Source organism: Plectropomus leopardus, chromosome 17, assembly GCF_008729295.1.
Source record: "Plectropomus leopardus isolate mb chromosome 17, YSFRI_Pleo_2.0, whole genome shotgun sequence".
Classification (NCBI taxonomy): domain Eukaryota; kingdom Metazoa; phylum Chordata; class Actinopteri; order Perciformes; family Serranidae; genus Plectropomus; species Plectropomus leopardus.
This window is the reverse complement of record NC_056479.1, coordinates 16,504,398-16,525,059: the sequence shown is the minus strand read 5'-3', so window position 1 is coordinate 16,525,059 and position 20,662 is coordinate 16,504,398. Positions and strand designations below refer to the sequence as shown.

Below are 20,662 nucleotides of genomic sequence, written 5' to 3'. Positions count from 1 at the left end.
GAAGCTTATATTAAAAATAGGTTGTTATTTTGCAATAAGGCTTGACTTAATACATTAGCAAAGGATAATGAAAAAAAAACCTTTCACAGAGTAACGTTTGGACTATGGTTGGGTGATGTTGCTCGATTTACAACTAACTCTAGTCTTGTACTTATCATTTTACACTTTATGATTTGGTAATCTGGCCGTCACTACATGGACAATTTCATTTGTATATTTTTTAGTGCAAGGCCATGCTGGGCAAACTCCCCCACTATGTCTGTACTCTCCTGACACAGACTTCCAGCAGTCTTCACGTTCATCCAGGTGGCTTTCTTACCAGGTTTGAAGGGTTTGCACTAAACTGGGAGAAAAAGCCTTCTACTTTGCTGACTTGGAAAAATCTGCAGAGCAAACTGCATCTGAATAATCTAGCCCTCTTGGGAAAAATTTCACTCACAATAAAAGTCCATGTAAGTGAAAAAAAATGCAACTGCTTTGCTTGAGCTGGATTTAGGTTCTTCCCCGTGTGTTAGATGATTGTATTTCCTGTCTGTTTACTTTTATTGAAACTGTCACTGGTGTTCACGTTCAGCCAGGTCTTCCTCTGAAAAGAGATTTCCATCCCAAAGGACTTTCTGGGTGAATAAAAAAATACTACTTGCAGACAGCTACGGACTCACCCAGCATGCAGGAAAAGTGAGAGCCAGAGCCTGTAAAACTGATCTGGGATCTCGGGGTTGAGGAAAGGCAACAGTCCACACACATCATCCATGCAGTGCACCTGAGGAAGAACATAAACAGCATATTAAAGTAAGGCCCCTCAGTCATACTGTCAAAATTATACAAAATAGTACACCAGATTAAAAATAGCAACGGATGCAGCACAAAAAGAGAGCTGCTTACTTGAGAGCAGAGGGTAGCCTCCTCATGAAAGTAGCCGTTCATGAAGTCGCAATATTCCCGGGATGTAATTTCACACCTTGAATAAAATGAGAAGAAATGTCTAAATTAGTAAACTCATCATTGTGTGTCTCACTAGTTCAGGAAAAAATTCATCATATAATTAGATCTCCTCACCTCCCTTTGGTTCCAATGCAGCAGGGTCGGCCTGTGATGGTACAGTCTATATGAGGCAGGTTGGTGTGGTTCCCTGTGTTGTACCTGGTACAAATCTGACAGCCAGAAGGTTTTCTTTAAAGATTTTTGTCACAAGTGATTTGTAGTTTTTAAATCTTCATCTTTGCCAAAATACAATTTACTTCTCTGATTCATAAAAATAAAAGGAGATACCATATCTTTAGTTGAAACAGGAGCCTGGTGTGGTAGATTTGTGCAGTTTCATAATCTATCTTATGGTGCCATTGAAAAAAAAAACAACTTGCATGCATGGAACTAGATGGCACTTGTTTTGTGGCGCCCAAAACCCTCCCCAAATAAACATTTTAAAAAACTCAACAGCAAGATCTCTTTCCAGAAATCCTGACCCAGTTACTTAAGATAATCAACAGACCTTGTTGTGAACAGCTTCATGAAAGAACTATTTCCTTTCTTCTGAACTGCACCCAACAACTGTGTTTACACAGAGAAGGAAGCGTGCATCTACCACAGACTGTGAAAAAGTGCATGTAGCTAATGTGATGTCAACCACTGGTTTGTTGATTCCTGTTTTTAAGCCTTGGTTTAATACTTTTCAGCCATCGCCATCTTGTTTTTTTGGAGCCAGAAGTGTCTATATTTGGGCGAAAGGGTGTCACTGTGGAGGAGCGATGGGTGGATCATTTGAGAGAGGGCAGATATCTCTAATGCCCATATCTCCAAAATTCGACAACTCACACCAAAACGACAGATAAATAGCACTACAGGTAATACAAAAAATATATTGTTGTTTTTTTTAATTAAAGACTATCCTTAAACGTCTTTAAATACTGAAACAAAGATGATTAATTCCCACTGAACCTGTGGTATAACTTCCAAAACAACCGTATCTATAATCTCCCCCCTTTTATGCCTAAATAGCAAACAGGGTTGTTCTGTACTCACTGGCCATTTGCTGATGTCATCAGGCCATTCATGAGGCGATACCGAGGCGGGCTCTAGACATATCCTGTTATGAGATAAACAGCATGCAAATATTATATTTACAAGCTAGTTTCCTTTCATTTATATAGTGCAATGGAAGAACTACTCGAGTATTTTACCTGGGATCCTGATGGCACACGGAGCCATACTGTCTGTCTTTACCATTTAACTGAGGTGTGCTGGAATGCCTCGGCCACTTTACCCACACAGCTAGAGTACTCTAGAGATAAAACCACAAAATAAGAGGTTACAATTGTGCAAGGCTTCTATCTGTACTTAAATCGTAAAGGTCAAGGAACACATATAACAACTAGGTTTGTTGACAGACCGAGCATTCCTCCTCTGAGGTTTGGACGCAGCCGGAGCGATCGTTCCGCACACAGCAGGCAGAGTTGCGTTCAATAGCTCTCTTTTCCCTGATAAGATCATGCACCTGTTTGTCCTGCCGCATGCACGGAGAGTATTTGGCCCCCAAGTGGATCAGAGCTTCCTAACAATGGACAGATAAAATGAAAAAAAAAAGTATTTATTTAAAGATTTTACCGGTGATTACTGCTTTTATTCTTGATGCTCTATCAAGAGAAAAGTGCTCACCGAACCCGGCCCGATCCAAAAGTTCTCCTGCTGTACATACTTGACATTTTCATACACACCTTTGTTTCTTAAAACCTAAATCACAAGACATTCCAATCACCAAAAGTACAAACAATATGAAAGGAGCCGAGTGTGAAAGTGTGTTATCAAATCATCGCAACTGAGCCATTACTCACAGAATCAACTGTCTCATGCTGGGAAAACCCCACTGGTGCAATACCGTAGATGCATACAGCCAGGATAGTAATGAGCAAATGGACAAAGGTGATCCAGTATGTAAAAAAAGGCCTAGAGGAGACAGAGAGTGTATATTTTTCAAAAAAAACAACCCATCATCCATCACTGCCATCCACTGAGGGAAGCAGAGAGAAAGAGTCATTAGACAAATCTGTGGAGAGGTGCAGTACCTGTGGTCGTCCATGTCCTCTATCTGCCTCTTGACGTAGCTGTCGATGCGTTTGCGGTAGGTACGATTTGTGAGCTTCCCTACCATGCCCAATCCATAAGGCCTCTTCTCTCTGGCAAAAAGCTTCTTGACAGGTACAACAATGCGCTGCCCACGCCGCTGTCCAGTAACACTCACCACCTCCTGCCGCAAGGGCACCTTTGGTGGTCCGGGAGTTCCTTCTTTGGCTTTACGCCACCCTCGCTCCAGAGGTCTGAAAGAGATAACAGAGGAAATGACGATTATTACGATTATTTTTAAGGGCTCAGAAGCATCATCTGCAACAACTAGAACAATAATTGCCATGTTTATGTTACACTCTTTTGGTACTCAGCAATTCACAATGAAAAGGACAGTAGAAAACAAGTACAAATGCCAAAGAAAAGAACCTCACTTCAAGTTCTAGCTATATCTATTTCTCTATCTATCTATCTATCTATCATATATTGTTTTCGCAAAACCATTTTGTACACCGACATATGTTGAAATCTTAGGGTGATAACTGTTTTCCAGTAACAATGTGAATCATTATTTTAAAAATGCTGGTTTAAGCAATGCCTGAATGACTAACGCTGTGGCTTCAGCAGGGTAACTTACAGCATGAGATGACTTCTCTCCAGCTCGGTCTTATCTAGGGCGCTGCCTGTCAGCTCCGTCTCATCCTTCTTGCTGCTGGGCTCGGCCTCTTTCATGGCCGCCTCAGACGGCGACTCAAACACCTCATCTGTGTACGTGGACAACTCCTCCTGCATCAGAATGTCCTAGAAAAGACAATGTGGAAAGAAATGAGTTATCTCATGGGCTTTTAAAATGAGAATTAGTTTTATTTATAAATAAAAAATGTCACATAAAAACCACAGCAGGACAACACTGTTGTTTTTCCTGTCTTACTCTGGCAAAGAAAGATGTGTCCAGTTCATCAGGAAAGTCGACCATGTCCTCGTCTATGAAGCTGGCAGGGGTAAAGCTTCGTCTTTGGGCCCGTCGTAGAGTGCTCTCCCGTATTGAACGCCCCTAAGGAACACATGCACACAAACATATATGCATTAATAGCTGTAATTTTTCCATCACAGTAAATAAGTAATGAAGCAGTGATAAAGTACAGAAAGAAACATGTACACAACAAGTGTTTTGGTATATTTATTTTCCTGTTTATATTTGTACTATTTTTGGAAGAATTGTACAAATTTGTATGTAATGTGTTCAGTGGATCACTCACTTTGACCAGCGCTGCTGCAGCCCTGAAGCTCATCTTTGCCACAGACTCCCTTTTTCGTCGGCGAGGCAGTCGGTTGAGACCTGAGCGGGAGCTGGTGAAGGAACAAAGTGAGGCGGCTCCAGGGGTGATCGGGGTCTGAGGCACGCTGTAGCCATCCACCTCTTCCACCATACGGAAGGCTCGTCCTCGCGCCAACGGGTCCACAATCTGGAGTCCAATGGGTTAAAAAAGTGGTAGTTAGAAAGAGCCAGACACTATCAAGAGACGGCCAGATTTTACCTTACCTAAACATTTAGCACAGGCTGTAAACAAGATCATTTTAAAAAGTAAGGAAGAAGGAAGTAATTTTTTGGTCATGGGTGCTAAGTAGATGTCCCAGTTAATATATATATTCAACATCAGTTAACCCTTTAAAACTTGAAAAAAACATTCTTGATTTCTCTCAAAATAATGGGAAGAAGGCAATGATCAATGGAAGAAAAAATGACCTCAACATTAGCAAAAAATTAGAAAAAAACATACCAGAAAATTACATGAATATTTCTCTGAAAACTGAAATAAAAGAAAAAAGAAAAAAAAGGCAAAAAAAATTCAAACAAGGCAGCTAAGTCTTACAAAAAGTGCTTAAACTTTTATTTTAAAAAAAAAAAGTTAAAAAAAACAAAAACAATTATGCAATAATGATAATTATAAAATATAGATAAAAAATAATTCAAATATTAGCAAAGCAACCCATGATTTTTTTTTTTTTTTACCTTTTGCATGCCATGTTGCGAGGAGGGCACGTAAAGAGGAGGCGGGGTCTCTGTGCTGGTTAAAGAGATGTTGTCCTGGCTGGGCAGATCCATCTCTCGAATCACCTGTGGCTTCAGCTTTCCGTAGCGCAGGCTGCAGTGGCGTAGGCTTTTCCTCTGCCATTTCTGGGTGGCATCGCCATCCTTACTGACCCCAAACCAGTCCGCTGTTCCCCTAACATCACAAACACTGACCTGTCAGCTCCAGGTCACCAAACTCACACACATTTAAATGGTATCTGGCATGGTGAAACTGGAAATATAAAGGCACTCATTGATAGCCCTGTATGTGGAGACCACTGCACTTCCCAGGAAAAAAAGTGCCCTAGATAGTGCGAGTAACAGGCAGAGTAGAGGGGACAAGCCTCGACATGTTCATGTCCAGACACACTGGGAAAGACAGGTAGCCAGGTACACGTACACACACACACACACACACACACACACACACACACACACACACACACACACACACACACACACACACACAGAATAAAAGGTGGAGAGATAAAAACTCTCCCAAAGTCTACCTGTTCACAGAGAGGGCAAGAGAGGATTTACTGAAGTTCTAATGCTGCAAATAAAATCCAATTTATTCACATTTTCCTAATCTTAATTGACACAAGCAGACAGCAAATCCAATTAACAGAGAATGAAGGGTATTCTGAGATTTTAATTGTGTCCTTCTCCACTCGTACCCCCACTCCACCAAACCTTGATGGAATATACACGCAATCACATTGTTGAAGCTGAAGCTTAATAAGTACCAGAGCAAACAATGTTACTGCACCCCGAGGGCAGGAAGTGGAAGTGGAAACATTCTTCAAAGGAGAGTTCAGGCGAGCTAGCTGTTTCTACGCTAATTACCAGCTGCAGAGTGAACGTTCAGTTTGAATCTATTTCTCACACGCTCAGCTCACTCTTTCTGTTGGTTGTCTGGTTCTGCGCTCTCAAAATATGTACCGGTGACAAGACTGTACAGCTCATATTCTAGCTTATATGTTCCTTTCTTTGCAGCAGTGAACATGCCCTCACTAACCTTTTGTTTCTATGGGTGAACATATCTTATCTAATCAGTGTCCGTTATGGAAGCCTTCAGGCCCAGCATGTCAGCCTTAAAACCCTGCTTCAATAACAAGTGCCACTCAGAAGCAACAGCCTCTTGTGATGAATGCTGTTTGACAGATGTGTAGGGAAATGTGTTGCCCTTCTTCGCACTGACCAGCTGGGTCATTACTGCAGCTATGAATAAAGAGGAATCGGTAACACGAAAATGGCAGCTTTTGGTTTCAGGTCCTCTTATGAGTCACTGAAGAGGAAATCTTTATGACTCAGAGCTTCAACAGCTGCTGGCTGAGTGACAACCAACTATTCTTGTAAATTTTGTGACTTTGAATTAAATAAAAATCTAAATGTTAAATCACTGTTGGCAAAATCATGGCAAAACTTTGGAAGCTAAACACACCTCGAATATGGTGTATATAGATCCTATTTATTCAGATGTATGATACATATTATATATTATTGTATTACTTATAAGTGTGTGTGTGTGTGTGTGTGTGTGTTTGTGTGTGTTATATAACATGTATTTAATGCATGCATATTAACCTGTATTTTTATTACTATGAACAAATTTAACATGATTATACTGTGTAATGATCCTTTATACATATTATCATATAATTATAAGTTGTCATTAGTTATTCATATCAGTCTCTATACATATCCTTATACATATTAGTGTTATCACATGAATACTGGAATTTCCAACTTTGATACAACTGCAAAAACTGCAAATTTTAATTGTGCAACTTTTCTATTTAACAGAGATGTTTGTCAGATATTGTCAAATCACCATCACATGAGACATGACTGTGTTTGTGCCTTCATACTGATTGTTCAGCTGTGTTATGGTGATTTGACAATACCTGACAAAGATCTGCTAGATTGAAACATTTCAAATTTACAATTACTGGGAGTTTTTAATACATTTTGTGGTTCCCCAGTCCTATTCTTAGTTATTTTAGTTTGATTTTTTGATCCAGCACCTCTAAAAAATTTTTTTGGATATGTGTACATGTTCCTAACTGTGATATAATGCCTATAAATATTGACATTAGGTTCTATTTTTGATACCACAGGGAAAACTGACATACTGAGGACATACAAGTTCGAATTTGCATTAAATGGTAAATATAACAAGCCTATGTTATTTTCTTAGCAGAGAAGAGCAGAATGACTGTAGTAAACATTACCAACAAGAGAGAGCGAGAAAGTGCAGCCAGTACTGGTTGTATAAATACTACAGAAAATGAGTACTGAAACTTTCAAATATTTAGAATCCATTTCATTTTATTAATAAATAAATCATTTAGAATTTGCTGTGAAACATTCCTGTGCTTTTTTCCTACTTGTGCATATATTGCATATATTTTATGCAATGCCAAAAAACATTGTGTGTGATAAAAGTATCATGTGCAAACATCCATGATGGACAAACAGTATCTGTACAAGTGACCGGTGTATATAGTGTATATAACTTTTGTATGATTATTATTTTTCAATTCTATCTCATTTTTATTTTTGTTGTTTTTTTTGTCTTGTTTCTTTTTAATTTTTCCCTCACTCAGTTTCTTTCTTTCTTTTTCTTTTATCTCTTGAGCTGCTGCAACAAGTTAATTTTCCTGGTGTGGTATTAATAGAATTTACCTTACCTTATACATACAGTATAATCACTTATTTACTCATATCAAATAAGTGAGAACACACACCTGACCTGACCCCTGACCCTAACACTTGCACTCTTGTGACATGGGGGACTTCCTGCCATACCTGAGCAGAGTCCTGGAGAGCGAGTGATGTTTCCTGATGCTGCGTCGAGCAGCCCGCTGCCCTTTAATGGGAACCGTGTTAATCCGCTCAAAGTGCACCCTTCTGCTGCTGTGACCAGGCAGAGCGGGGCCGGAAGGAGGCGGGAAAGGGACAGACGGAAGGAGAAGGAAAGAGAAAAGACAACAGGCAGTGAGAAGGAAAAGTGCAGCTGGACAGTACTGTATCATGCAGAGACAGCAAAGCAGATTGTTAGAATAAGACTAGGTTTTCATTTAGATTTACAGCATTAGGAAAGTTATTACCAGGCAGGTGATAGAAACAGCCATGCAGTTTGGAGAAAGAGGAGCATAAATACTGTGGTTAAATGGAAAAGTTAATTTTTTTACATGCCATGGGAAACGGGCTGCTAACGTCCTTCATTTAACTCATGAATCTTCTATGAGCACGTGCTGCTTACAGTACATACTGTAGCATTTTACACCATAATCTGCACACTCAAGACACATACTATTTGATGTAAAAAACATTTGGCGTGCTTGTCTGCAAAGGAAGTTCTTACTATTCTTATCAGATTCAGATTCAGTAATCTTGATACATGCTGCAACCCACTTCTATAAAGACACTGACAAATCCCGTCTTTACCTCTTTATGGTCTGAGTGATAGATGACTGACGTTGTAAGACAGGCCGCCGTGTATCAAAGAGGTCACGGGGTGGGGACTGGAGGTGAGAGGTCTCCACTGGCATGCTGATACTGCGCAGGAACCCCTGTCTCTTCACCGGCTACACAGGAAAGGACACACAGGGAAAGAGTGAACACAAGTCATTGCTAAAATGACAAGGGTGACAAAATGGAGACTCGGTGAGCACCTGAACAAAAGTGGGCGGCTCGTCTAGAGACATCTGAGCCGTGGGAATGTCCAGTCTGAGCCAGGGAGGTTTCTTCCTCTGCAGGCTGCTGGTGCTCTCCCGCCGTGGTTCAGCCATGTTCTCTGTCCCACCCCAGGCCTGCCAGCTACACAGACAGAGAGGGAGAAGGTGACGTTATTATGAGTCTAAATGAATCACATGTAATCTTAAAGGAATGCTTTACCCACAGAATGACCATTTATACACAGATTACTCAGAGTTACATTGAATTTGTTAAGAAAACACATTTTTCTCACATGCCTCCACATTGAACGATGAATCCAAAAACTGATACATTCTTGATGACTTGGAGTAACAACAGCAAAACGATATCAAATATTCTGTTTACAAACTCTCACACAACTCGTGCAGTATCATCCAAAACTCATTTATCCAGCTGCTCACTACCTCCTAAACACATGCATTTTTGCAAAACTTAAGTACCCTACGCACTTGCTTGCCTAGGTGTGCTACTCATCCAGGCATTAGACTGTTAATGTGAAAATGTTTTAAATAGTGAAATTTTAGCAAAAATGGAAAGTACTGAGCCTACATCTGGATAAATGAGACTTAAATTATTTTTGCATGAGTTGCTTGAGAGTTTGTGAATTATTGTTTTCGTACAGTTCTTAAACTTGTCCCCTTTTTATTTCAGAATTCTCTCCGTTTTTGGATTCATTGTTCAACCCTGAAAGAAAAACTTCACCAATTCATTGTTGGTGATTTTGTGCATAATCAAAATGTAAGAGTAATGTTTGCAGCTGTAAACATGATGGTCAATGATTTTGTGCTGCAAAATTGTTTCACAAGAGGGTGCTAAGGCCCCTTATTTGATTCAAGCATGGGGGTTCAAAAATTTCTTTTCGTTTGATAGTAAAGGAGAAACCACTGAGAACAGCCTACAGCTGTTTTCCCCTTTCCCAAAACAGTTCACAGAGCCATTTAAAAAAGGCAATAAATATTCCTGCTGGAGAGTGAGGAAGTTTGCAGTCTTCAAAATAATCCCTTAATTCTACAGTTAAAATCAAATGTAATCCCTCTGTGTGGTTAAAAAATGCTCTGCTTTCAGCAGACATCTATCAGAGGCTAATGACTGTGTATGCATTCCCATGACGAGGCCTGTGGACTAAAGGAGGTGCAGCACAGTTAAACCTCACCATCAGACAGCCTGCCTGTAGCTGCAGCCTTGTTATCACCAGGCCTTCATTTTATTGTCCCACCATCTAACCTCACTTCTCTAGGCCTGGTGGTTAATTTACTGAAATCCCGTTATTCCCACGGAAAACTGCTCCTTTAGCAGTACACAGGCATCATCTGCACATCAAATGATCACCCCACAAAAATGTGCATATAAATAGTTATACATTCATCATTGATTAAAGCAATCAGTCACTCTGCAGACACAAGGAATGTAAGCTACAAAATAATGACCACCTCTCTGCGAAGCGCAAATGTGTAAACTTGCGAAACAGGGTGTCTCCACAGCTACAGCGCTGTTACAAAACCAAATGAATTTAAAGAATCCTTTTCCTGTGCTTAAATTATTCCTGTTTCACCAGATGGCATCGTCACACACTCAGCCTTGATGTTGCATCAGGGGCTTTGTGATTTGAGTAGTCACAACAGGTCACGTCCTCACGTCTTTTCTTTCAGATCCAGCTCCTTGGCAAGAAAAAGTCCATGACTTCTGGTCACCACATCTGCTTCCCATTGCCATTTCAGCACACCACAGGCTTCTGTTTTAGCCCAAGTGATGATGGGAAGTGTTGTCAGTGGATCTCAGCAGAGGCGGAAGGAAAACCTCAGACTGGGGGCAGCAGGGGTCATCACCAATGTGTTAATATTTAAACACGGTCTGACTCTCGCTGACAGATATTTCTCAATCCACCAGTTCCCAGAAGGACACTGGTATAGTTAATATATCATATGCTGACATTTCTACCACAATAGAGCTACTGAGCATGCTACAAGAGACAGAAAAACTAGATTGTACATTTATACAACAGCAAAGGGCTTTGTAAGTCATTATGGTTGGGTTACATATTTTCTTTACTGTCATTCTGAAAGATTTTGGCCTTGTGCACCAATTAGGCTTTTACATTCAATGATGTCTGACCTCCAGTGACATTGTCTGGGCTGTGACATCAGATTAGCAAGAACCAAAGCCAGCTGGTGCAGAGTCAGAGGCTGCTGAGTGTGGGAAACACAGAGAGGTGTATGGAAGAGGAGCAGTAAACAGATGCAAAGTGACATCTTTCTGACACATTCTGCTTCACTCTGCTGCACTTTTTTGCATTACTAAAATGAAGACTGCCTGTAAATGCACCAAGAAGAATTATCACAGACTTGCTCTCTCTCACGGACCGACTATTAGCGTTAGGGAAATGCAAATCCAGTATCTCAGCTTGTGCACAACAGCCCTCTCTCTTGCCCCGGGCTAGAACACCCGACATTTAATTACTTTCACCATTAGTTCAAACAGCGGGGCTCCTGATATAGAGCAGATCAGTGAAGGGAGGGGGCATCAGCTTTAGGGTTGCAGATTGGAGCAGACTGGAACTGAGAGCAGACAGAGAGGGAAACCTAATTTTCTTCCATGCTAAACATTGTTTGGTTGCTTAAGCTTTGGCTCCTCCCGCTTTAACTCCATTTGCCCTGAATACTGCGCTGATGCTGCTCTGCCTCCAGAGAGTGAAAGAGGGAAGGATTGAAGCAAACTAAACAACTCTCATTATTCCTGCACTGCACTTCTCCTCCCGCTTTAGGCTATTTTCCTGCCTTCTGTCTCCCGCTCCCCTCGTCCTTACGTGCATGTGGTCTCTATGTGAGTGATTGCCTTTTACAGGCAATTACTGCTTCATAGTTTCTTGATGCCTGCTGTCTACTTGCTGCCAGATTAGCCCACACAGACAGACTTAAAAAAAAAAACATTCAAACTATGTAAATTAAGTGAGAGGGTGGCTGAAATATCTCACAGCTTTAAATGACAGTGAGTAATAAACATCTGCACTTTACACAACAGAAAAAAGTTTTCTGATCATTCAAAACACTCTTCAACACACAGATGTGTAAATAAAGCCTCGCAGAAGATGCCAGCAAAACCTGATGTATAATAATGAGCGCTGCGTATCGATATAGACTGAAATAAACCAAAACTGAGTGTATCATAACTTCTCCAATCAAACATAGGCATGTCACGAGACCAGACACTAATACCAGTGAAATTCCACAATTCTCAACACCAAATTTGATACCATAGTGAAAAACAATAAATCTTAAACATAATTATCTGAACTAAATAAAATCAAATGAAGCATGTATCAATAGCCTTCAGTATAGTAACATATTTTGCCTCCATTGTTGCTTTTCAGCACTTGGACATTTGAAATGGACAGTTTGTCTATTTGGTAGGAAATCTGCCCTGCCTCTCCTCCACTTTGATTGGATGGCTGAGTAAAAAGTGACAATAACGAGTGCAGCATTTTACCAATGTTGAACATTCAGTAACTCTTGACCAGAAAATAAAGTTAAACGTGCATTGCGCAACGCAGAATAGATGTGCAGCGCCTTGTCATGCAGTTGGCATTGGAATCATGTGAATATGTAGTGCTCCTATGGCAAAGAATCTAAAAAATATGCAGGCCTCATGGAAAAAAAACATTTTTTGTACACTACACAATCTTCAGTGTGTTGCTGCTTTTTTTTGTTCCTTACCAAAACGGTAAAAAGTATGGCTATACTACATGCCTTTGGCATCTGGAGGCACTTTACACAACTGACTGCTTGCATTCACAAGATGGGTATCAAATGAACTGGAAAAAAAAAGTACTGAAGGTACTCCAGAGGGTAGTCAGTATCACCAGTCCGTATCACTCTGAGGGGAATGATATGGGTACCGGTATCATTTTGTTTTTTTTACCGTGGCCATCTTATTAATGCAGCCATGCGGCTACTGTTGTGGTTTTCGACTAGCCCACTGATCAGTGGGTTTTAAGAGCATTTGGTCACAGCCCAAGGTAAACCTCCAACGTTTGACAAACAACCAAGCCAACTGCGTTGGAAGTCTGCCTCCGTCTTTCTCTCTCGTCCTCCTCCAAAGTCAACATGGCAGCTGAACTGGCATGAGCTTGCGACTCGTGTCTCAGGAGGAGTTGAGCTGGAACAGTTGGCATAGTCATTGCTCAGACACAAGCATGGCTATGACAGCCACCGACTCATTTCTCACTGTGAGCAGAGCACTCTGTCAGTCATCTCTCCATCGAGTGATGATAAGAAATCACTGCACAGAGAAGTCAGGACTCAAGGCCCGTCCTCGTCTGAGAAAGACGAGCCTTCATTGGCAGAAAGTCCTTCAGAAGGAGAGATATCCTTGGGAGAAGGAGAGTTGATTGAATTTTGTGTTTGGCAATTATCCAGGCTAGAGGATTAGCCCTCCCTTAACAGCACATATTATCTGTTCATGGTCAAGTTTGACGGTAAAGAAAATCAAATGTAAGGTAATCGCTCTAGGAGACTATAGACTTCATTCCAGCTGACCAACTGCTAAGCTCATGCACCACAATATCTTATCTTACTTTCAAGGTGATTAGGCCTTTTTTTCTGGTTGAGATGTCGTATGGCAACAATTCAAAGCGTGTAATAGTTTCCTACAGTGTTTACATTCCCAGCACTGATTTCAGGCTCGCATTCCTCAGACCACAACGATGTAATCTAGTTTCTCAAAAAGATTTGTTTTTGCTTCAAGATTCACATCTAAAGAGGGAAAACACCCACACCCATAACTGTGCAATGCGCCTCCCCAGATTGGCTTCCTGCCGTCGTTTGGTCCTTGTGAGAAACTAACACTTCCTACTCAATTACAAGACCCAAGACAACCCCGCATGAATTGTTTTTAATTCTGGGGCTGACGCTGCTTCTCCACACCACTTCTTCTCTCTATTAGGCATGGGGAACAGACAGGCGGACAAAACACAGAGGACAATTTGACGTCTCTCCAGGTGCAGGGACGTCCAGCAGGCCATAATGACTGGAGTTGACAGGCATAACCAGCACTCTCTCCCTCTCTGTCTCGGGAGCTGTGATCTATTGTAATACCGTCTGCATACAAACTCAAGCCCAGAGATGTTTTCCATGCCATCATTTAATATAATCACTTGGTAATGGTCTTCAGTCATGCAGAGAAAGGCACTGGTTTATGACAACAGCTGCCACAGGTGAGGCTTAAAGTCAAACTAAAGACTGGCTCACTTGATGGAGCTCTTAAGTGTCACCTTGAACAAATACAAGCCAAAGTAAAGAAAAAAAAGGTGACTGAGGGTGGATGCCGTGCTACTGCTTTATTTTGTGCTTGTTTATGGTGCACAACCAGTTTTCTCTGACCGCTCTCACGCTTCAAATATGTGCAGATGCTTGCAAGAGAGCATTGCCCTCCAGCTTCACATTCATCATAAATAAAATAGTAATCTGGCTATGGCCTCTTTTATATTGGATTCGTCATATTTTCTGCAGATGACCTATGTTCTTAGAGAAATGATTGACACCAAGCTTTTTTTTTTTAACTTAATCTGCATTGAGCACAACTCTACTATATGGCATGTTATGGGATAAAAATGATTAAACATCTCTGACATAGTCTTGTAAAGTAATTGTACATTCTTGAATTCTTTCTCTAGTTTCGGGGCCATTTCAAATCTCAGTGCATGCCATACCCACATTCCTCAAGATCTCTGGCTGAAACTGAACCAAGCTGAAATGGTAGAGAAGGAAACCACATGAAGCCTAACCATAATGGACAGAAGCCAGCTGGTTTCCGGGTACTGTGTGTACTCAACTGCTTTGCGCTGCTCTGTAGGAGGCAGCCATACTGAGGGTGGCTGACAGAGCTGTGTCAGTGAGGCTGACAAAGCCTCAGGTGGCCGGCCGAGTTAGGGCCCTGTCAGGGTGGACAGTAGACAGGAGGAACTGCTGCCTTGCATGCTCAGGCAGGCGCCATTATGAATGACCTCATTAATCTGAGTAGTGAGAAGTCTGCTTCCTGGCCCCAGGCCTTCGTTCCTCCTCTCCCTCTTTCATCCTCTTTCTCCTACTGCATGTTTCTTCTTCTTCTTGTCCATTAACTTTTTGACCGTTTTGGCTCAAATCATTATTGAACTTTATCATTTTCCATCTATTAGCAAGCTTTAAAACAGCACATGATGTTGCTACACGTCAGTGTAAATTAAGCTTGTTCCACACTGATCAACAGACTACTGTCTTCCTGAAAATCTGACGGCACAAACAGGCCGTGGTGTGATGAAACAAAGTAATAACACTTTGTTACACTACTTAAGTATTTTTTGAGAATATCTGTTCTTTACTCATTTTTTTACATTTGTGTCAACTTTGATTTTTATTCCACTACATTTCTAATAAAATCCATACTCTTACTTCACTACATTTCCCCTAAGCATATTAATTACTTACTACAAAATACGGAAGGAAGTGAGGAGGAAGAAAAAAAGGCCTTATGTAATGAAAAGTATAATGTACTCCATTTTTAAGTAGTGTATGACACAAAGAAATAAACTTCAGAAGTCTCAAAATTCTGAGTGCTTGCTTTTTAATTAACAGCATTTACTTGTAAAAAATCTGTACATTTACTCAAGTATGGCATTCAGGTACTTCATCCACCACTGCAAACTTGTTATGTTTGGTTTTCCTCATGCCCTAACGGTTAGTCATTCACTATAAATGCTCCTACTATCCATTGTTTCTTATGTTTAACTCCATGTTGGAGGCAAGGCTTGACACTGGAAACAATGGAGGGAAACTGAACTATTCAGACAGTCACTCTCCCTGTGTTATTCCCTCACTAATATAACTAAAAAAAAATCTTGGTAAACCTCCTTTTAACATAAGAATGCATATAAAGCAAACCACACATTTATCTAGAAAGAGATGCAATCTAGATCAGACACACTTAAAGGGACACTTTGTATCATAACAATGTGGGCAGCATATGTAAATGAACTGTGGTAAATGTCCCTCTATCTTACCAGCCCAGATCTCCCTGCTAATCTTTTATGCCTCAAAATCCACTGGATGAAGCTGGCACTAGGGCTGTTGCTCGAACTAAAGACTGCACATCTGTGTTGGTGGTGGCGGGCATACAAAAATGCAAAGAGTATAGAAGCCTACTGAGACAGAGATAGGAGAGAGAGAGAGACCTGTCCCTCTTTTTTCATACAAAGTCATATCAAACAGTAAAATATTTTAGTGTTTGGCTGCAATGCAAACAAGGAAGCAGGTACCATACTCCTTCCTGTGTTATAAAAGATAGAGTCTAAAAATACTGAGATCAAACAGTAAATTTAGGCAGTGCTGATGAAATATAAACCAAGATTCTGTATATGAAAAAAAACACCTTTCCAGCTGTGAAATACTGATATAATGCAGCCATTGTGAAATCAACTTTAATATACAGTAGCTGAAGTTCCCTTAAATGTGATTTCATAACAATCAGCAGAAACTCATGACCACATAGTCATTCTACTAAATGGGTGGAAGCATGTGAAAAACAGTACGAAGAAGCAACAGAGCTGACAATTCACCCCAACAAATGGCCTAAACATAAATCCTTTGCACTTAATAGCATGACTGTCTTGTGTCTTCTGAAGTTCCTGCAGCCATCTGAGGCCCATCTGTGCATTAATTGCAAAACTATGCTTTTGATCTTTAGATAGCACACCGCGCTTCCGACTAGGGTTGAATAAAGAAGCTGACAAAACTACAAAGCTACTGATATTTCATTTGGTTTAACAGACCAGACACCAAGACTGAAATAGAGACTATAATAAATGCGTTACACTGCAGAGCAGACATTAGCCAAGTGACATAACCAGTGGAGAGAGTTGATTTGGATACAGAGTTACATGTATAATATACATTTCTCATCCTTTCTGGCTCACATCTCACTTTAACACAATTCCACACATAATTCTCTTCAATAAAAATAAAATTGAGCTGTCCACAATCAGGTCTTTATCTCTCTCCCCCCGTCATACAAGGAAGAAACTACCCCGCAAAAAATGGCAGCAGGGAGAGTGAGGTGAAGTGCAATAAAGCACCAGTAAAGCTGCAGTCATCTGAATTGACCCTAGCGACATGTGACAGGCTGTCACACCAAACCAGCCCTTACAACATTAAAAAACACACACAGAGAGACAGCAGAAATATCCGTCGCAGCTGACCCTGAGATCAAGTGTCACAGCTCGCTGAGGGGCAGGCATGGTGGGCAGGGCTGCTGTGCCTCGCAAGGTAGGGGTGGTGGAGGGTGGCTGACATGCCCCGCCAACAAGGGTGGAGCAGCTCATTCCTTTTCCCATGTTTTCCACAGATCTGCAGCTCAGGCTGTCAGCACTTGGTGGGATTTTACAACGAAGACTTAACCTTTAAGTCTCAGTGCTTTCAGCCTGGAGTGACAGATTTGTATCAGGTCCATTGCCAGGCTCCTTCACTGTCATAACAGTGTTTACTAAATGACAGGATCGAGTGCCAGAGATATGAATAGCTCATGAAAGTATAAATGGCCTCCAAATGGCGGGCTGTGTGCATGTGAGGTATTTTTAGAGCTCAATTGCAAATGTACGTCTGGATGAAACTCTAGACCAACATGAAAAACATCCTGCTCCAGAACTCCAGGCTGTTTTCTGCGGAAAACAGACTACACCTCTCAAAAGCTGTGTACATCAAACTAGTTTAACAGAACTAGATGCGCCCATTTATCTCTGTGCAAGAAGTAACCACTACCAGAAGCAATATCTGTATTCGCCATCATGCTGCCTGCACGCTTCCCATCTTCCTCTACAAAGCCTTATATATTGCCAGGCGAATACAGGTCTGTGAAAATTGCACTTGGTTATTTTATCAGCACAAGACCCAGCCTTTTTACGTGCAGCAATATCCTGCACAGGAAATCAATATGACGGAGAAGTGAGATGTGTACACAGGAACCAAGATATACAATTACTTTTATCTCTTTGTGTTTTCAAACAGAATAACAGCTGACTGAATATCAGCTCCGCTCAGCACAAAGTTTTCATCCTTTTTGCTGTACAGGTAGAACATTATTACATGTGTCGCTAATTCAGCACTTGAATTATTTAGTCATTCAGCGCAGGTGAATAATTTACTACATGCTTGCTACTGGAGCTGCTGTGGCCCCCCCAGATGCAGCATCTCTGTTCTCAGGATTGTTAACGGGCCTGTTTCAGCTCACAGCAGACAGAAAAGGCCTGTCTTCACTTCAGTGGAAAAATAAGGCTCACTTAGTAAATCTGTGTCATGTCTCAGTCCAGAGCTGTGTTTGTGTCTCTAATCTTGAGGAAGAAGCTGACAGTAAAAACTCCCTCCGTGTGCTCTATATTTATCTTACAGGCCAAGACAACTACACACGGTTCAAACAACAGCAAGAGAGTTGTGTGAATATTCCATTCAGTTAGATAAGGTAACACCCAGTTGAATCAGCTCGGAGTGAAACGGCCTTCACCACTTTGGGATAAAGCGCTTGATAAGCGGTGAGTTTAAGGCTGCGACTTCAGCTGCCAGACCTGAAACCTCTTTGTTTACCTTAGAAGCTTATCTTCCACCTACTGTATCTCCAGCTGTACCCTACAAGGAAGCCTGGTGCCTACCACAGAGTGGGAAAATCCAGCAGCTCCTGAAACCTAACTCCACACTGAGCTAAAGAGAGCATGACCAACACAGACAGTTAATGAAATTCAACGAGACTGTGATACTCTGCAGGGCCTGACCTCAGCTCGGAGGCTAACAGAGAGCTGTGGTGGGTGTTTAAAACCAACAGCTACTGTGTCCAAATAAAAACATGACTGCAGTTGCACATCTGGCTCTGCAGTGGACTTACATGTCTAGTTTATACGGCTGCCCCCCGAGAGCTGAAGACTCAAATAATTCATCAGACAACACTAACTCACAAATTAATTCACTTCAAATTCAATTCATTCTAATCAACCCCTCTAGGATGTGGCACTAACATACTAACACTAAGATTCTTCAAGTTTAGCTGTCATTTTTTTTAACTTATATATATATATATATATTTTACTGGAGGAACAAAGCAAGGCACATAAATCACAGAGCAACCAAGCAACCAAGAATTCATCTATTTTTTCCATGCTCTCTCCTCTTACCCTCCCTCCCCCCAAAGACCAAAATGACCAATACACTACACACATAAGATGAGTACAAGTACGGAATAAACAATAGCATGAAAATCTTTCTCCAGTCTAACAGGCTGTAGAAAGTCTTTCAACCACCTTTTTTCTTTAAGCAGTTGGCGTTGTTGTCTGCTTTGCCAGATGTTTCTTTGGTCCAGCCCCCTCTCCATTGGACACTGGGATGTGTGTCTCATTTACTTTTTACTGTATTTTGTGGACATCACTTGCACCCTGAACTTCCCACCAAACCCATTCAAACTCTCAAACTCTACCCAGAAATAAAGGAGTGAATAGTCAAATATGCATATTGAAGAGCAAAAAACGATTCAACTGACATAATTCTGAGTCAGGTACAGCTCTAATACTTTATTCTGCGCACAGGGTTGAGAGGGATGAGAAGCAGTTAGATTGAGTTGAGATTCTGTTTGCATATTACAAGCAATGAATGGTAATCATGAAATTAATTTGATTTAAAATGACCCAGAGGCTCATAAATCTGAATGCCTTTTCCAAGCATGGAAAGTCTTATTTCCATAATGAATTTCCAAATTAGACAAGTGCTGTCAAGCGTTTGACAGCCCCTGTCAAAGATGTAAATGTCAAAGAGCTTAATTTGCACTACTCGCCATAATAAGCAGATCAATAACACGAGCATTAGACCTTCTGACAAGGTTGTAGTGTTTTTCTCATCCCTTGATCTGCCCTCATTTGATGCAACATATCAGATTTATGGCTTACCAAGGGAAGGCGCTTCAGACAACAAAGGGAAGTAAGCCATCTTTCTTGCAGCGCCCAGGCCTCCCAAAAGTGTCCTGAGACTATAAACAAGCACCGCATTGTCTACGGGAGGTTTGACATTTTCTCTTTAAGTGAGTAAGAGGAGAATCTCAGAAGCAGTGTGCCCTAACAACATGTGATCCCCATCTAAATAGTTTCCAGCATGATATCAGCCTGCATCAAGCATACAAAAGGCTGCATTGTAAGGCCTGGTGTGGACGGGGCTGAACAAGGGTCATTGTGCAGCTGGATCGTATTCAAAAAAAAGCAAGAGAAGTTTTCATTCCTCAATCAATGGAAATGGTGGACTAAGCAAATTCCCAGCTGAGATAATTACGCAGAGCGAGGCACAAGATGAGTTAACTCCATTATGGTTTAGCAGAGACGTCGTATTGACGTATAAAGTTAATGGACGAAAGCTATATTCACGGCAAGAATCATAAAAAAAGATTACACAGCTCACAATGCTACTATCACAACTGTTTACGTCTATCTTTGTGACATTATTAATTAAGAGGATTAAAAATACTCCACAAAGGAGAGCCATCAGCTCTGTCATCTCACATCCTCTGCGGGAGACCACCAGCATGGAGAGAGGTCAGGTTACTGCTTATTTTGCCGAGGAGCACTGGAAGGAAGGAAGTGCAGACTGAGCAGAGCAGACGAGGGGAGGGGGAGATGTGCAAACGAAGGCAGGAAACACACTGCAGACCGGGCGCATTCTCGTGTCCGGCCCATACAACAACGGAAATAACATATACTTGTTCACATGCACAGGAACACATCCACACCACACATGTAAACATACACATCCCATC

At 41.2% G+C, this 20,662-nt stretch overlaps 1 protein-coding gene across 3 annotated transcripts in view; it reads right to left on the bottom strand.

Moving 5' to 3' along the window:
* rhbdf1a (rhomboid 5 homolog 1a (Drosophila)) overlaps positions 1-20,662 on the bottom strand; it is a 37,699-nt gene that overhangs the window by 4,043 nt on the left and 12,994 nt on the right. Inside the window, exons 2-17 of one of the 3 annotated variants that reach the window (XM_042504215.1) lie at positions 8,815-8,959; positions 8,588-8,727; positions 7,946-8,053; positions 5,075-5,288; positions 4,320-4,526; positions 3,992-4,114; positions 3,698-3,861; positions 3,063-3,314; positions 2,832-2,943; positions 2,656-2,730; positions 2,390-2,551; positions 2,181-2,281; positions 2,023-2,086; positions 1,060-1,154; positions 886-961; positions 663-763 (exon numbers count right to left, since the gene is read on the bottom strand). In XM_042504215.1, coding sequence (XP_042360149.1) covers positions 663-763; positions 886-961; positions 1,060-1,154; positions 2,023-2,086; positions 2,181-2,281; positions 2,390-2,551; positions 2,656-2,730; positions 2,832-2,943; positions 3,063-3,314; positions 3,698-3,861; positions 3,992-4,114; positions 4,320-4,526; positions 5,075-5,288; positions 7,946-8,053; positions 8,588-8,727; positions 8,815-8,931 — 2,111 coding nt within the window. In that variant the 5' untranslated portion in view covers positions 8,932-8,959. The remainder of the gene's footprint in view (positions 1-662; positions 764-885; positions 962-1,059; positions 1,155-2,022; positions 2,087-2,180; positions 2,282-2,389; positions 2,552-2,655; positions 2,731-2,831; positions 2,944-3,062; positions 3,315-3,697; positions 3,862-3,991; positions 4,115-4,319; positions 4,527-5,074; positions 5,289-7,945; positions 8,054-8,587; positions 8,728-8,814; positions 8,960-20,662) is intronic. The other 2 variants (XM_042504216.1, XM_042504217.1) reach the window with 2 other exon arrangements.